The 15,385-nt window shown below is 40.9% G+C and overlaps 1 protein-coding gene across 1 annotated transcript in view; it reads left to right on the forward strand.

Moving 5' to 3' along the window:
* The first annotated feature begins 13,043 nt into the window (after positions 1-13,043).
* The window catches only part of DNAJC1 (DnaJ heat shock protein family (Hsp40) member C1), a 188,701-nt gene continuing 186,359 nt past the window's right edge, over positions 13,044-15,385 (forward strand). The window contains exon 1 of the mRNA XM_008510636.2: positions 13,044-13,618. Coding sequence (XP_008508858.2) covers positions 13,406-13,618 — 213 coding nt within the window. The 5' untranslated portion in view covers positions 13,044-13,405. The remainder of the gene's footprint in view (positions 13,619-15,385) is intronic.

Genomic DNA, 15,385 nt, shown 5'->3' on the forward strand with positions numbered 1-15,385 from the left:
AACATTAACTGAAAGATCAACATGCATTGCTTTTGAATATAAATGAAAACTGCGACGTTCCTGTGAAATGCAATGCTGTCCTAAATGAAAGAATTGGCTGGGCTTCAAAAGCTTTTACAGTGAGTATATAAAATCATCATATTTGCATATCTAAATCTTCCTGGAAATACTATTGCTCTGCATGTTGAAGACATGACTTAGAACTTACAGGACACATCTTGAAGAAAGTTAGAATTATCTGGGGCATGTCCTATTGCGACTGAGGAGAACATAAATATAAATCATCCCTCTCAGCTGTATTTATCCAAGATGTCAAGGAGAATTTTTATGAGACCGAAGAACTTTTGGGCCTAGTCTTCATTTTAGCACCATATTAGAATCTGACTTGTTTTTAAAAGTCATGAATAGTTTAATACACACTGATCAAAATGAATAAGAGTACTTTTGGTGTCCCCGGGGAATCAGTGTTACCTTAGACTTGTTACACAACCAAATAGCGCAACCAAAGATTTGTGTTGATCCAGCATGTAGGTCAATTCATCACGTCCTCCACTGTGAACCACTCAGTTCTACACAGTGAAACGCAGAACTTGTCATGCAAGTAGCAGCTTACCTGAGAGCTGGACACTCTCCTATAGCTTGAACTTGGGCAATTCTCCAGTTTACTTGATTATTTTGACATAGGAAACTGATCCGTAATACAGTAGGTTATTACCCTCAGAGAGGGAAAGGAGATTTTCTTTTTAATTCAACAATATTTATTGAAAACCTAATATGGGCTAGGCATTATTTGGAAGAATGAACAAGATGGACAAAGTCCTGCTTTCATGGAGCTGGCATTCTAGCGAGCGTATTACCAAGAAGGGCTCTCCACCCCATGTGCATAGAAGCCAATACAGTCGTACACTGGTCTTTGAAAGAAGAAGTAGTTTATTATGCATTCGGTTGGTAAGGAGATAGAAGGAAAGACTCTCAACTCTTGTCTCCCTGACCCAGGGTATAGAGCAAGGTTTAAGGGATCAGGGAGGGCAGGCTGGTATTCGGAGTGCTGGCAGGATGAGCTTTGATTGGCAGATCAAAATTTTCTCTTCCGCCCATGATCCTGGCTGGTTCGCAGCCCTTGAAAAATAGTCTTAACTTTCCATTGTTAAGATGAGGTCAGCACAGTAAACAAGGGTAAAGTTCTTCTGTAGATTTCAGTTGTTGCCTTCTCTATTGATAAGAGTTTCTAGAGATTTAGTCCTCCTCTCCTTCCTGGCACAGAAAGGAAGACACCCTTCCAAATGGAGATTTCTCTTATAAATGTAAATTTCCTTTACAAATGGGTAACTTCTACTAGGCTTTCAGAGCTTTCCCTGTGTCTGCTGTTTCTTAAAAATAATCAGACTAGGGGCAGGCCCAGTGGTGCAGAGGTTAAGCTTGCACACTCTGCTTCTGTGGCCCAAGGATCCTGGGTTCCCAGGTTTCCGGGTTCAGATCCCAGGCATGGACCTAGCACTGCTCATCAAATCACGCTGTGGTGGCATCCCACATAAAATAGAGGAAGATTGGCACAGATGTTAGCTCAGTGACAATCTTCCTCAAAAAAGAAAATCAGCCTAAAAAAATTCTTATGCCAAAGAGGCATATTTTGAGGCTGGCAGATTCTGCTCTTGGTCCTGGTTACAAGTGGAGTCACACAATAAATAAGGAATAAACAAGGGAAATATCTGACAGTGGTAAGTGCTTGACAGAGAATTGAATAGGGTGGTAATGAGAGCACTGGGTGACCTTTAGGTCAACTGGTGCCCTATCAGAGGTGGTAGAATTTCAGTGCAGACCCAAAGGAGGGAAGAAGGCAGCCAAGAAGTTCTGGAAGAAGAGTATTGGAGCAAATAAGAGTACAGCAGACGGGACGAGTTTGGTGTGCTCTGAAGGAGGACCAGTGAGGTGAGACGGAGGGTGGCGCGAGGCGAGGCTGCTGTTAGGCAGAGGCCAGATTATGGAGGCCTTTAAAGAAAAATGCATGCTAAGTGTGATGGGAAACCACGGGACTTTTCAATCCAAAATTAAATACACACGCTTAACATCTTCCTTCAAAGTGAAGGTAGTGTTTTAACAATAAGAAAAAGTAAATATTTTGAAAGAAAACTAAGCAACGGGTAAAGTATTTTAATAAATTAACCTTGAAACCGACCTTCGAATTATTGTATCAGGAAGTATTTATTAAACTAAGATTTTTCAAAAAAAAAAGGAAGAATATTATCAGTCTATTTTTATTGAAAGAAATATGGTTAAAAATAATGTGTTAATTAGAACTCTGGTTAAGCATTGTGTGGCAAAGTAAAGGTCTGGTTCTAATTTCAGTTTATAGAGATGCTTAGTTTTAACAGATGTCGTAGGTGAGAAAGATCTCTCACAGAGACAGAGACCCCAATGGGAGAAGGGCGTGGCTGGCTGTGCCACTAAGTCATTGACTTGTTTTTCAGTTCCATTCAGCAATTGAGCAAAGATTTTTGCTAAAATTTAGCTTAATAATTTTCCATCCTTCCTGATGTCAAATAATTGTTCTTGCAAATGAACTGAAAAGTCACACGTTTTTATATTTTTAACAAATAGATTTTAAATCCACTGAAAATCTTCATTTGGAAGATTTAAAACAAGTTTTTAAGAGTCCAGATAGGAGATTTTTTGTTAGGGACACCTATCACTTTTGGCAAAAGAAAAAAATCATATTCATATAATGACGGAAATATTTCTAAACACTCATTTTCATGCTTTCTCTACAGTATGAGCTTCTTTCTTAGTCATACTTAAAATGTTGTCTTTACCTTTGAGAGATTCTATGTGTTTTAAAATTTTTTAGAAAACCCTAGAGAGCAACAACCATTTTTGCCTTTAAAAAAGAAGATGAGAAAATGTGGCCCAAGGCAAGGTGCTGTGACAGTAGATCAAGCCGGCGTGGGACCGGTCACTCGGCTGAGGTTGGTTTACCCGTGAGGTGGAGAGGATTTGAAGAGATGCAGCAAGGTGTCTAGTATAGGATATAACGTATCATCAGGGGGAAAGCTTAGCCTTAAAGCAGTTACTGGTTGGGCAACAGCTCGAGGGACACACTCAGTGAGAAAAAAGGAGCTGATTCTGTCAATTCACACCAAAACAAATTTTTTTAAAAAAAGCAAATCAACAACAGAAAAAAAACTTTATCTGTAAATTTCCCTTTATCACTAATATAAAAGGGAGTGGGTCGGAATATTCTTTAGTGTGCCTCTAAATAAACACTTACTGCTGACCTCCTGCAGCTTCTTTTTCTCTTGACGTTTACTATCAATATTTATTTCAATATGATTCATCTGGACAAAAATGTTCTTTAGGTGAACACTTGGTGGTATCTGGCTCAGTTTGGCACCCACGGGAGACAGCCCTGGTGCTAGCGGCTGACAGTGGAGATGATGACCAGGCTTGGGGTGGGCAGTAGCAGGAAAGAATAAGTAACAGATCTTGCCAGACCACTGTGGTGTCTTCATTCCACTCCAGGCCTAGTCTGAAATAGTGGCATCATTATAATTGATTCAGGGAAATGTGGTCTCAGCAGCTACTGAGGAGCAGGAAGAGAGGGAAGAAAATAAGCCAAGAGGAATAAAATGTGGCTGTTCTCTAGACCACAGATATCTTCATTGAAAAATTCTGTTTTGCTCCTGTTGCCAGAATTTTTTTTACCAAGTCACAAGTCAAAAATAATCAAATATCCTGAAACTTCCGAATACAAGACACACATGTTGGACCAAATTTTTCACTTCTTACTAAGAGTTTACTATAATGATAATTTTGTTTATTGCCTATTACCTATTCACAACTCTGGTACTTCACCAATAAGGTCAGTGATATCAAGGTCTCAAAAGAGAGAATTTGTCAATTGATGTGCTTATCAGTTATTAATATCATTTCACAGCTATAAAATTAACAAACGGCAAAGCATTATACAAAACAAGAGCCAATGGACCCAATTTTAAAAGGAGGTAAAAACCTGAGTATGAGTTAATCACATTAAATTAACAAACGAGCAGAGCTGAAATACCTGCTCAGGAAACCGTTGGTCCAAAGATAGCACGTGCTAAAAGCCATTTAAAAGCCAGCATAGACAAAGGCTAGATTAGTATTCCAAAGTCCAAATTCTATTTTTCTTCCTCATGCTCAAACATGTGAAAGGAAAGAGAAAAGGGAGGCAGAAAATTTCTTTTTAAGCGTCTAAAAATAATAGTAAATGAAAGGACACCTGGTTAACGGGAGCTTGTACAATTTTCTCTTTCTTATACACGATTCTTGATCAAATTTAAAGGTTCAGTTTAGAATCTGTATCTCTTACTTTGAAGCTGTTGAAATTCTAGCAACATCACCAGCAACAAAACACCAGGTAATCCTTCAGAATGTTCAAAATAACCTTTGCCTGTAAAACTGCTCTTTGCCCCCTGGTGGTGAAAGCATTATTATTTAATTTTTTAAAAGTTAAACGACTTTAATTACAGAGTCTTGGCACTAAAAATCCTTTTGTGGTGAGTAAATATAATAAAGAATTATCTATTAGAAGAGGAGAGAGATGAAGATGGGCCGTAGGCGGGGGAAAAGAATTTAAATTTCCTGTATCTTACCATTTGGAACCGAGTTTTCCTTAATCTATCTCTGTTTGTGTGTTAATTATATTGTTAATTCAGCATTATTTTAAAATGCTGCCTCCTTGTAATAAATTTAATAATAGGCATTTATGAGACATGGAATTTCTATGCATAAACCAACGTCTGAGCAGTGGCCTGTTGAGTGAGGCAAATGGCAACTGTGTACTGTTTTCTTTTGTATTCCAATTTGGCATCCCAGACAATATTGGGACTCAGGGGCAGAATGCCAAAACCAAGCCGTTCAGCCTGAAAGAATAGATGATGAAGAGGTCTGCTAAAATTTTGTTTTGCAGACTAATTGGAGCCTTTGTATATGAGGAAAATACAGCCATTGCTGTGCTCCAGCTGAATTGAAGGCTAAGAAGGAGAGACTATCCTCTTTGGTTGGTTAAAGGAAAAAGGAGAAAAACTGATTTTCAAATTTTAAAAAGTGATTCAAGTGAGTTACTAGAAACCTTTGAAAAACTAATACAATCTTGGAACTGTGGAAGACGTTAGAAGAAAGAAATTTTAACGTGGATTCTATCATGACACATTAAAGCCTATATAAAGCCAAAAACATAATTATCAGAAAATACAGAGCTGTTTCAGGGTAAGACAATGACCAATGAGTCTTTAATGACTAAATCGTTGAATGTGAAAATTTTCCCTCCCTTTTGTTCAATGGGTCACATACTTTTAATTAGGTATCTATTGTATGTACCCTTAAGATGAATTTAGCAGGAAAATCATGAATGTTTATGGAGTTGGAACAAAACAATTAATCTGGCTTTGAGAACTAGTCGTGATTTTGTAAAGGCAGCCTTATTTCCCACCGTCTTGGGCAGGCAAGTGATTGGATAAATGTCTGGTGAAGTGAGCATCACAGCCTAAGCTTAATTACAAATGACTTTAAAGACAAAATCTAAACATTTAAGAATAGATAACAATTATTTACAGAACTCTTAACACAAGGTAGATGGAGATGTCTCATAAAATAATAGCAACATTTAAATAGCAATTACTATACACCAGGCACTAATTATCTCACTTAACTTCCAAACCGTTTTGGTAGTATTTTATGATTTGCGGAGTATTATTACCCTAATTTTGCAGATGAGGAAACTGAAACATGGGGATCATCTGGCTAGTAAGTCAGGGAGCCAGGATTCAAATTTAATCAGACTGGCTTTAGAGTCTGTATTCTTAGACACTATGAGATTATTTGAGTAAATAGTACATTATTCAGAGAGGTGAAAACCATACTGTCAACATGTTAGAAATATATTATTTATAACATGAAGAACATCTATATTTATTTACGAGGACCTTCAAAATGATTAAAATTCAATACTGCAATAAAAAAGGGATTATTTTCCAAGAAGGTGCTGCCCCAAAACAATATTTTTCTAACCTTTGTCAGCTCAATATGAGTTTGCGAAGGATGTTTGGATAAATAAATTACTGAGTGAAGACAATGTTCCATTAAGGAACAATGATAGCTTAGAACTTCAAGTCTGTGTATTTGAGAAACAGCCATAAAGGGGCAAAAGAGAAATTTTCAAGATTTAATGAGACCCAGACATTTCCAAATCATGGGACAAATAGGCCGCTTATGGTGATTTTAAGAAAGGTTTGGATTTTTGCTATAATAGGTATCATATTCAATTCTGTGCATATATAGTTAATCTGATCTTACCCAAAAGTGAGTGATAGATTACCTCTTGGGTCCTACTGTCTATGAAATTACCAGTGCTCTTTCACCTCCCCCCTGGAAAGAAGTGGTCATTGTGATGTTCAAGTTCGTGTATAACAAGAAGAAAACTCTTTCCATCCCCCTGTGTGTGGGTAACCCATCCACTACTCTGGATTCTCCCTGCTCTCCTCATTGCCAGTGGCATATTCTTCCAATGCTTTTTAGCCACACACTATCATGGTCATAGCTTGAACTTTGTCAACACCAGAAACTACAAATTGATGCAATTTAAAAAAATTCGTTATATATGAGCTGATATGTTTCCAGCTCACTTGCCTAAGTGCCATGTTAAAAACAATTAGGTGTCTTCCTTGAGACCTTCACTCTGGGTTTGCTCTGTGGTCATTTATGTAACCCCTTATGTTGAACATTTAGTTCATTCATTTTCTGCCCTCCTTCTTCAAGACATTTAAGCCTTCAACTGATCTTTGAAGTTAATGCCTTCACTACATCCCACAAGATTTTCTACAGTTTGAGTATGATATACTTAGGTGTGATTTTTTGTTTGTTTGTTTGTTTTGCATTTATCCTACATGGAATTTGCTAAGCTTATTGCATCTTTGGGGTTGTGTTTTTCTGTTTCTTTCTTTTTTTTTTTTTTGAGGAAGATTAGCCCTGAGCTAACTACTGCCAATCCTCCTTTTTTTTTGCTGTGGAAGACTGGCCCTGAGCTAACATCCATGCCCATCTTCCTCTACTTTATATGTGGGATGCCTACCACAGCACAGGGTGCCAAGCGATGCCATGTCTACACCCCGGATCCACACCGGGGAACCCTGGGCCGCGGAGAAGCGGAACGTGCAAATTTAACTGCTGCGCCACCGGGCCAGCCCCTCTGTTTCTTTTTTAAACAGCCTTATTGAGATATAATTGACAAACCACACAATTCACCCATTTAAAGTATACAAGTCAATGCTTTTTAGTATGTTCACGAGGTTATGCAACCACCACCACAACCTAATTTTAGAACATCTAGAACATCTTCACACCCCCTAAAAGATATCCCATACCCATTAGTAGTCAATGCCCAACCTCTGCCACCTCTAGTCGTAAGTAACCACTAACCTATTTTCTGTATTTGAAAGTTTGCCTATTCTGGACATTTCATATAAATGGGATCACACAATATGGGGTCTTCTGTGACTGGTGTCTTTCACTTGGCATAATGTTTTCAAGGTTCATCCATGTTATAGCATGTATCAGTACTTCATTTTCTTTTATTGCCAAATAATATTCCATTGTATGGATAGACCACATTTTGTTCATTCATCAGTTGATGGACATTTGGGTTGTTTCCAACTTTTTGTTATTACGAATAATGCTGCTGTATGAACATTTGTGTACAAGTTTTTGTGTGGCCACATCTTTTCATTTTTCTTGTGTGTATACCTAGGAGTGGAATTGTTGGGTTGTATAGTAACTCTATACTTTGTTTTTGGCCGAACTGTTTTCCCAAGGGGCTGCATCATTTTACATTGCCATCAGCAATATATGAGGGTTCCAATTTCTCTACATCTTCACTAACACCCTTTGTTGTCTGTTTTTTTAATTATAGCCATCATTATGAGGATAAAGTATCTCTTTGTAGTTTTGATTTGCATTTGCCTAATGGCTAATGATGGTGAGCATCTTTTCATGTACTTATTGGCCATTTGCATATCTTCTTTGGAGAAATGTCTATTCAAATCCTTTGCCCACTGAAAAAAATGTTGTTGAGTTGTAAGAATTCTTTACATATTCTCTATATAAGTCCCTTGTCAGGTATAGGATTTGCAAATATTTTCTCCCATTCTCTTGGTTGTCTTTTCACTTACTTGCTGGTATTGCTTGTAACACAAGTCTTAAATTTCTATATAGATCATTTATCTATTTTTTCTTTTGTCACATGCTTTTTGGTGTCATATCTAAGGAACCATTAGCTAACCCAAGGTCACTAAAATTTATTCTTATTTTTTTAAAATAAGAGTTTTATGGTTTTAGCTCTTATATTTAGGTCTCTGACCTATTTTGAGCTAATTTTTTTAATCTTTGGTTTCATGTCTTTCATTCATTTTGTAAAATTCTTGGCCATTGTCTCTAAAAATATTGCTTCTGCTTCATTCTCTGTCTCCTTTTTCTCTAGGACTCCAGTTACCTATATCCTAGATTTATTCACTGTGTCCCACATGCCTTTTAAGCTCTGTTCTGTCTCTCCTTTGTTTTCTCTCTCTGTACTCAGTGTGGATATGTTTTCTTGACCTGTCCTCAAATTCACTAATCTTCTGTTCTGCTGTGTCCAGCCTACTGTTAAACCCATCCATTGAGTGCTTGATTTCAGATACTATATTTTCGAATTTGAAATTTTTCCACTGATTCTTTGTTATTGATACAATTTTCTCTTGAAATTCTGCATCTTTTCATCCATTTTGTCCCCTTTTCCTCTATTTTATAGTCAATCTCTCTATTTTATAATAGTTATCTTAAAGTACTTATCTGGACTCCAAGATTGGGCTTATCTGTGGGTCTGCTACTAGCTATTTTTTTTTTCTCTTGATTATTGGTCAAATTTTCCTGCTCTTCCCACATCTTATAATTTTTTTTTTATCATACGCCAGACTTTTACATAAAAAAAACTATAGACGACACAGATGATGTTATCTTCCCCTAGAGAGGAAAACAGACAAATAGGGTGAGGGTCAGGGATCAGCTGGGTTGGGATTGGGGTGCAGTTTTAATAAGATTCAGCCCACACTGGTTTCTCTCAGTTCCTTGGGGGTGATTCCTCTGGGCTTTTGATAGAGAGACTGCAAGGTTTCTATCTCCTCAGCCTGCAGATTCAATTCTCCCTTAAGAGAAGTTTTAAACTTAGATCTTTAGGCTCCTACTCACACGACTTCAGAAACATTGCAAACGTCTTGAGGGGGAAGACTGCCTGTGTATTTGAGGCAGGCTCCTCCTTCTAGGCAGAGTGCATTTTGTATGCACTAGCAGAATGCGGGGAGAGTTTACTCTGCCTGCCAGGCCCAGTCCTGCAGCCTCCTGCAACACCCCCAGAATTCAGCAAATGTCCTGCGGGAAAGCTGGCTATATGTTTAGGGCTCCTCTATATTTCAAACCCATTACACAACTCACATGACTGTTAAACATTTCACTGGTTTCTCTTTTCCTGTGTAAACTCCCTCTGCCCAGGCCAAGCTTGATCAATCCAGGCCCAGAATCATTAAGCGTCACCAGAGAAGAAAACAGCTGGTGACTGTCAGCTCACTTAGTCCAGGCCTCAGCAAAAGAAGATTGATTCAATTGCATTGTCCTTTGGCGGACAACGACTGAACAAGCGAAGATGTCAAACTAGAAATCTAAATGTGAATATCACTGTGGTCTTTGCAGAGACCTGGACCAGAACAAGCAGGGACATCATTTCAGAGTGGACAAGTGTCACTGGAACTGAGCAGGCTGAAGCTTCAAGAGCAATACCTTATGGCAGTGAGAAGCAATAGCAGTCCTCCAGTTCTGTTTTAGCTTGGCCTGGGAAAGAGACTTTCAATGCAGTAAGTCCCTGGGGTTCTTGGACAATGTGAGAGTAGAACTCAAGAGGGAAATACTAGACTGTCTGCTAAAAGATCAGACCAAAACCCCTAAATCTGTGGCAATATGGCGCCGGGGTCAAAAGTTATATTGCATTTAATCCAGTGATCAAATTAGGAGAAAGGATAAGTGTTGAGATATTATGTAAAAGCAATGCTTAAGATTATTACTTTCATCTTACTTTGATGTTCTACTCATTAAATAAACAGTAAGCTAATTTAGAGACTTCATAAAGATGACTTTCACTTTAAGGAAACTGATATATCAAAAAGCAAACTAAAAAACTGTAGTAGAGGAAATGGTGGTGGTGGGAAGGTATTCACAGGGTTCAATTCAATTACAGTCATGCGCTGCGTAATGATGTTTCAGTCAATGACAGACCCCATATATGACAGTGGTCCCATTAGGTTAGTACTGTATAGCCTGGGTGTGTAGTAGGCTATACCATCTAGGTTTGTGTAAGTACTGCAGGGGAGGAAGAAATTTTCCTCTCCCCTTCTAGGTTCTTCTGGCTGGTCTAGGAATTAAACTGACATGAGACAGGTTAATAGGAGAAAAACAAATGAAAGTTTAATAACATGTATACACAGGAGAAATCCAGGAAAACTGAGTAACTTGCCAAAATGGCCAAAGCCCTCACCTTAAATACCGTCCTCAGCTAAAGACAAGAGAAGATGTGGAGGATGAGGATTTCACAGGTAGGTGAAAAGGAGCAAACATTTGGAAAACAAGTCTTTGTCTTGCCACACAGAAACAGAAGAACACAGAGGGAAGCCCAACAAACAGGCTTTTCTAGCTTCTTCCCCCATCTATCACCTAGTTCACGTGATGCTAAGGTGCCAGCTTGCTTCCTAAGACAGGTTTTTTTATTTGAATTCCTTTAGGCAGTTAAGGGAAAAGTAATAGGAAAAATTTTCCAAGTCTTGTATTTCTTAAAAATAATCAGCCTAAAATAATCCTCATGTTAAAGAGACACATTTTGGGGTGGCAAATTTTGCTCCCCTTCAGTACGCTCTATGATGTTCACACAACAACGAAATCACCTAACAACGAATTTCTCAGAACATGTCCCAGTCATTAAGCGACGCATGACTGTAATCAAATGCTGGCATGTGCTGTGCATTGTGCTCGGCACTGAGACACACAGAAAAGCTCATACTCCTTGCTGTAGACTGAATGCTTGTGTGCCCTCCAAATTCATATGTTGAGGTCCTAATCCCCAATTCGATGGTATGTGGAGGTGGGGCCTTTGGGAGATGATTGGTTTAGATGAGGTCATGATGGTACAGCCCCCACTGTGGGATTAGTGCCCTTATAAAAGGAAACAGGAGATCGCTTTCTCTCTCTCTCTCCTTTGCCCCTACTCCCACTGTGTGAGCGTACAGCAAGAAGGCAGGGGTCTGCAGTCCGGAAGAGGGCTGTTACTAGAACTCAGTTGTCATAGCACCCTGATCTCTGACTTCCCAGCCTCCAGAACTGTGAGAAATAAATATCTTTTGGTTAAGCCACCCAGTCTACAGTATTTTGTTATAGTAGCCCTAGCAGACTAAAACATCCCTGCTCTTGTATCTTTGAAAGGCAAGCCTCATGCTGAATCTGGAATGTGATTAATTCAAGCAGATATATTATTTTTAAGCAAAATATATTTGCATTCATTTATGATTATTTGAAAACATTTTTAAAACTCTGAAATAATAGAAGGATTTCTTCATTAAGATTTACTTCCTAGATACTGTTGTCCTAAACTTTGTCAAACATAGTACATTCTTACTATGAGAGAGAAAGTAGCTTTATCATTATCCTATTGAGCTTGGTTTAACTGGCCAGATCCAAGATGGGAAAAAGCATAAGTTCCAACTTTCAAAACTGGGAGAGCACCCTGAGTTATAAAAGTATGTTTTCTTCCCTTCTACTTACTCAAGAAGAGTAGGGAGTCAGGGAGGAGAAATGAGAGAAGGCTAAGAAGAAAACAAGGTTCATGCCAGAAAAAGCAACAGTGGTGGAGAAAAACAAATTACAAAGAGACTCAACAGAATCTAAAAGTAGGAGGCAAGATATTGGTGGGAAAGAGAAGAGGCTTTTAGCCTTAGTGTCTTTGAAAATAGACTTCAGTTGGGAAAGGAACCCCAATTGGAAGTGGGCTAAGGTGGATAGGCTACACTTCCTCTAAGCTTATGATTGAGTCACCCTGATTAATTTCTACCAGGCTGCCTATTTAACGGTATTATGCCTGGAAACCTTAATTTATAATTAGAAGTATACTTTCTGTCTTGGTTCAAATTCCATTTGTCAACAAATGAGAGGCATAAAGTGAAAGAAACACGAAAAGTTTATTTGAGGTCTCAAGAATTGCAATTTGGGGAGCACAGATCCAGGTAGAAACCAAAATCGTGTCCCACTAGAGAGAAAAAGTCAGGGGCTTTCAAAAGCAAAAACAGGAGGTTGTATTAAAAGAATTCTAATTGGGGTTAGGGGCAGAGAGCTAGTGTTAGCTGAACATTGACTATTGATTCCATCTTCAGAAAGTCCACACTCCTTAGTCTTTGTGATCAGGATGTCTGTTCTCCTGCTGACTTCTCAAACAATTGCTTGTAAAACAATTGCCATTTTGGTCGTGTCCAGGGTTCAAGTCAGCAAGACCGTTTCTCTGGAAAGGCAGCTCCGACTCCATTTTTAAATCGCTCCTCTATGGTCAATTTTGCCACATTCCTGTTCCACCTCTCTTAAAAGGACACTGTAGGCTACTCACTATATTGGCCCCTTTCAGGCCCTGCGTTCAATTCCTCCTGTGTCTTTGTTGATGGAATAATGAAAGGTACGGTACACAGGCAGTAATCAATAAATCAGTCTTCAAACATGCTTTTAGATTTCAATATCTGAGCGAGGGTCAGAAGGTAGCTGTTTCAGGGGAACTCTATAGTTTGGATATTCCAGGTAGATACAGGACGTGTATCATCGCCCAGATCTCTTAATCTGCGGAAACACACACACACAGCTCCTCCGTGCCCAGCAGCAACTGACAGGCATTTCTGGGAGGCCCAGATCTCGGTGCCCGGCTTCCCCACTTCCGGCCCCGCCCCCTCACCCGCGGTTGCTAGGAGACGTGATGTCACCGGAAGCGAGGCCGGGGATAGGCTGAGGCGAGGGGAAGCCGCTCCCCTCTGCAACCTCGGCGCCCGGCGCTGGCTCTCCAGCTGTTTGTAGGCCCTGGGGCGAGGGTCCGCGCAGGGAGAGCGGCTGTGCCCGGGCCGCGCACTCGCGCCGGTCCGCCCGCTCCCGCCGCCCCTGCCCTGCCGCTGGGCCGTTGGGCCGCGGGGCCGCTGCGCCGGCGACTCCGGGGCGGCCGCCCTGCCTCTGCCTGCGAGGCTCCGTTCCCGCAGCCCGCGCTGCCCGCCACGTCCGCGCTCTCGGCCACCGGCGCTGCGCGGCGGGTGACCTTCCCCAGCCCAGCGCGATGCCGGCTGCCTGCTCCGCGCCGGCCCGGCTGCCTCGGCGCCGCCGGTTCCCGCTCGTGTCGTGCCCGCCGCCGCGGCTGTCGCTGCTGCTGCTGCTGCTGCTGCTGGCGGCCGCGGGGCCGGCGCGCGGCTGGGAGAGCGGCGACCTGGAGTTGTTCGACTTGGTGGAGGAGGTGCAGCTCAACTTCTACGAGTTCCTCGGGGTCCAGCAGGTGAGCGGGCCGCCGGCCCACCGAGCGCCGCGCCTCCCCCGGCGCCTGCCGGGCAGAAACGTGCCGATCGCGGCGGAAAGGAGGGGCTGGGGCGCGCTTGGACCCGCTTCCTCCCAGGGAGGCGGGCAGGACTTGGTCACGCTGGGCACTGGCTGCCCTCCTCTGCGCGGTCCGCCAGGGTCTCCCCGGGCCAGCCTCAGAAGGAATGGTCCGCCTCCCCCATTCCTCACCGCCCTGTCCCCTTCTCAAGCTCCGGTCCCGGTGACAGGCTGGACGGTGCCCCCGCCTGTGGTGGCGGTGATACCTTCTCTAACCTCTGCCATCCTGGGGCAGATCCTCCCACCCAGCTGTGCTGGAGGAAGAAGGAAGAGAGTGTGGGTAGACCTTGTCCACCCACCCTTTCCTTTCCTGCCCCCTGAACGTAGGAAAGAGTTGCCAGCTCCCTAAATTTTCACCTTCCCCGTTACGCTTATCCTTGTTTTAGCTGCCTCCTTTCCTCTGCTTCTGGGAAGATAGGAGTGCATTTTGGTCGGCGTCTGTGTTGCAGAAGTTTCTCTTGCACTGTGCTTTGGAATCTGTTTAGCCCGTGGTTCAGGGTTCGCATCACAGTTTAGAAATCTGTTGGAACTTGAAGCCCCTACCGTGTGGGTCCTGGAACTCAGAGAAGGAGCTGTGAGGTTTTCTGGGCAGTAAGGGCGCTTGGGGTGCTACAGGAAGAGAAGCCCAACCAGTAACGCAGGATCGTCTCTTTTTTTCTTTTCCTTTCGTTTCCTTTCCTTTCCTTTTTTTTAACGTGAGACTTTAGTCCGTTTCTTGCTATTTACACCCCCCCCCCCCCGGAGAGGTAAGGGTAGATATCCAGTCTCTATCTGAATCCTACTGTGAAGGAGATGATGTTTCCCTGATTTAAGGATTATGAGGTGAAAGACTTAGAATTTCACACGATCTGGTAGAGCCCTTCATAAAATGCTTTGAATAGTTGTGGGTGTAAAAAAAATTGTTTACCAACAATTGTCATTTAAGGCACACTTCACATGACTAGATGTGAAATGTACATTTTCCCCGTATAGATTACTGTTGAGCTTAACACTAAATGGAAGTTTACATTTCAATTAAATATAATTGAATATAAAATTCCTGTTGCCATGGCACCATGATTTTAACAATTTCATTTTTGTAAGAGTTATAAAGTATAAGCATTTCACACTTCAAATTCTTATATGCAAACAATTATGTAATGACTGTCTATATTCATTACCTTCACCTGATGCCACTTGCTGCTCACAGAGACGAAATGTATCTCATTTTCAAAGTAAATGATGATGCAATATGTATAAAAATCATTAGTGAAAATATAACTCTGAAGACTTTTAAGAATGCCTTTATTATTGAGAATATTTGTTAGAATTTATCCTGTTTGATTAAATTCTGTAGCTAGAGAGAGTCATGCACATAACCTATCCAAAGATCTTGAAGGTGCTTTCCAGTTATTCTTGGAAAATTAAACCCCTTTAAGAGAATACAGAAACTTAGTAGCAGTATTTTAAATTTTAGATTATGTGACCTAGCTTGCATGTGAACTCTCATAGAATTTTCATTTTATAATTTCATGCAATTTAATTTGCAGAGTTAATTAGGCAGGGTGAACAGCCAGAGCACTTAACTATATGGGCAAAGATGGGAAAATAAAAAAGCGTAGATAATCGGGAAGATTCTATGTCAACATAGAATTTGAAAAGAAGGATTCAGAAAATGTTTTAATCTGTG

The sequence above is a fragment of the Equus przewalskii genome, chromosome 30 (assembly GCF_037783145.1).
Source record: "Equus przewalskii isolate Varuska chromosome 30, EquPr2, whole genome shotgun sequence".
Taxonomy (NCBI): Eukaryota; Metazoa; Chordata; class Mammalia; order Perissodactyla; family Equidae; genus Equus; species Equus przewalskii.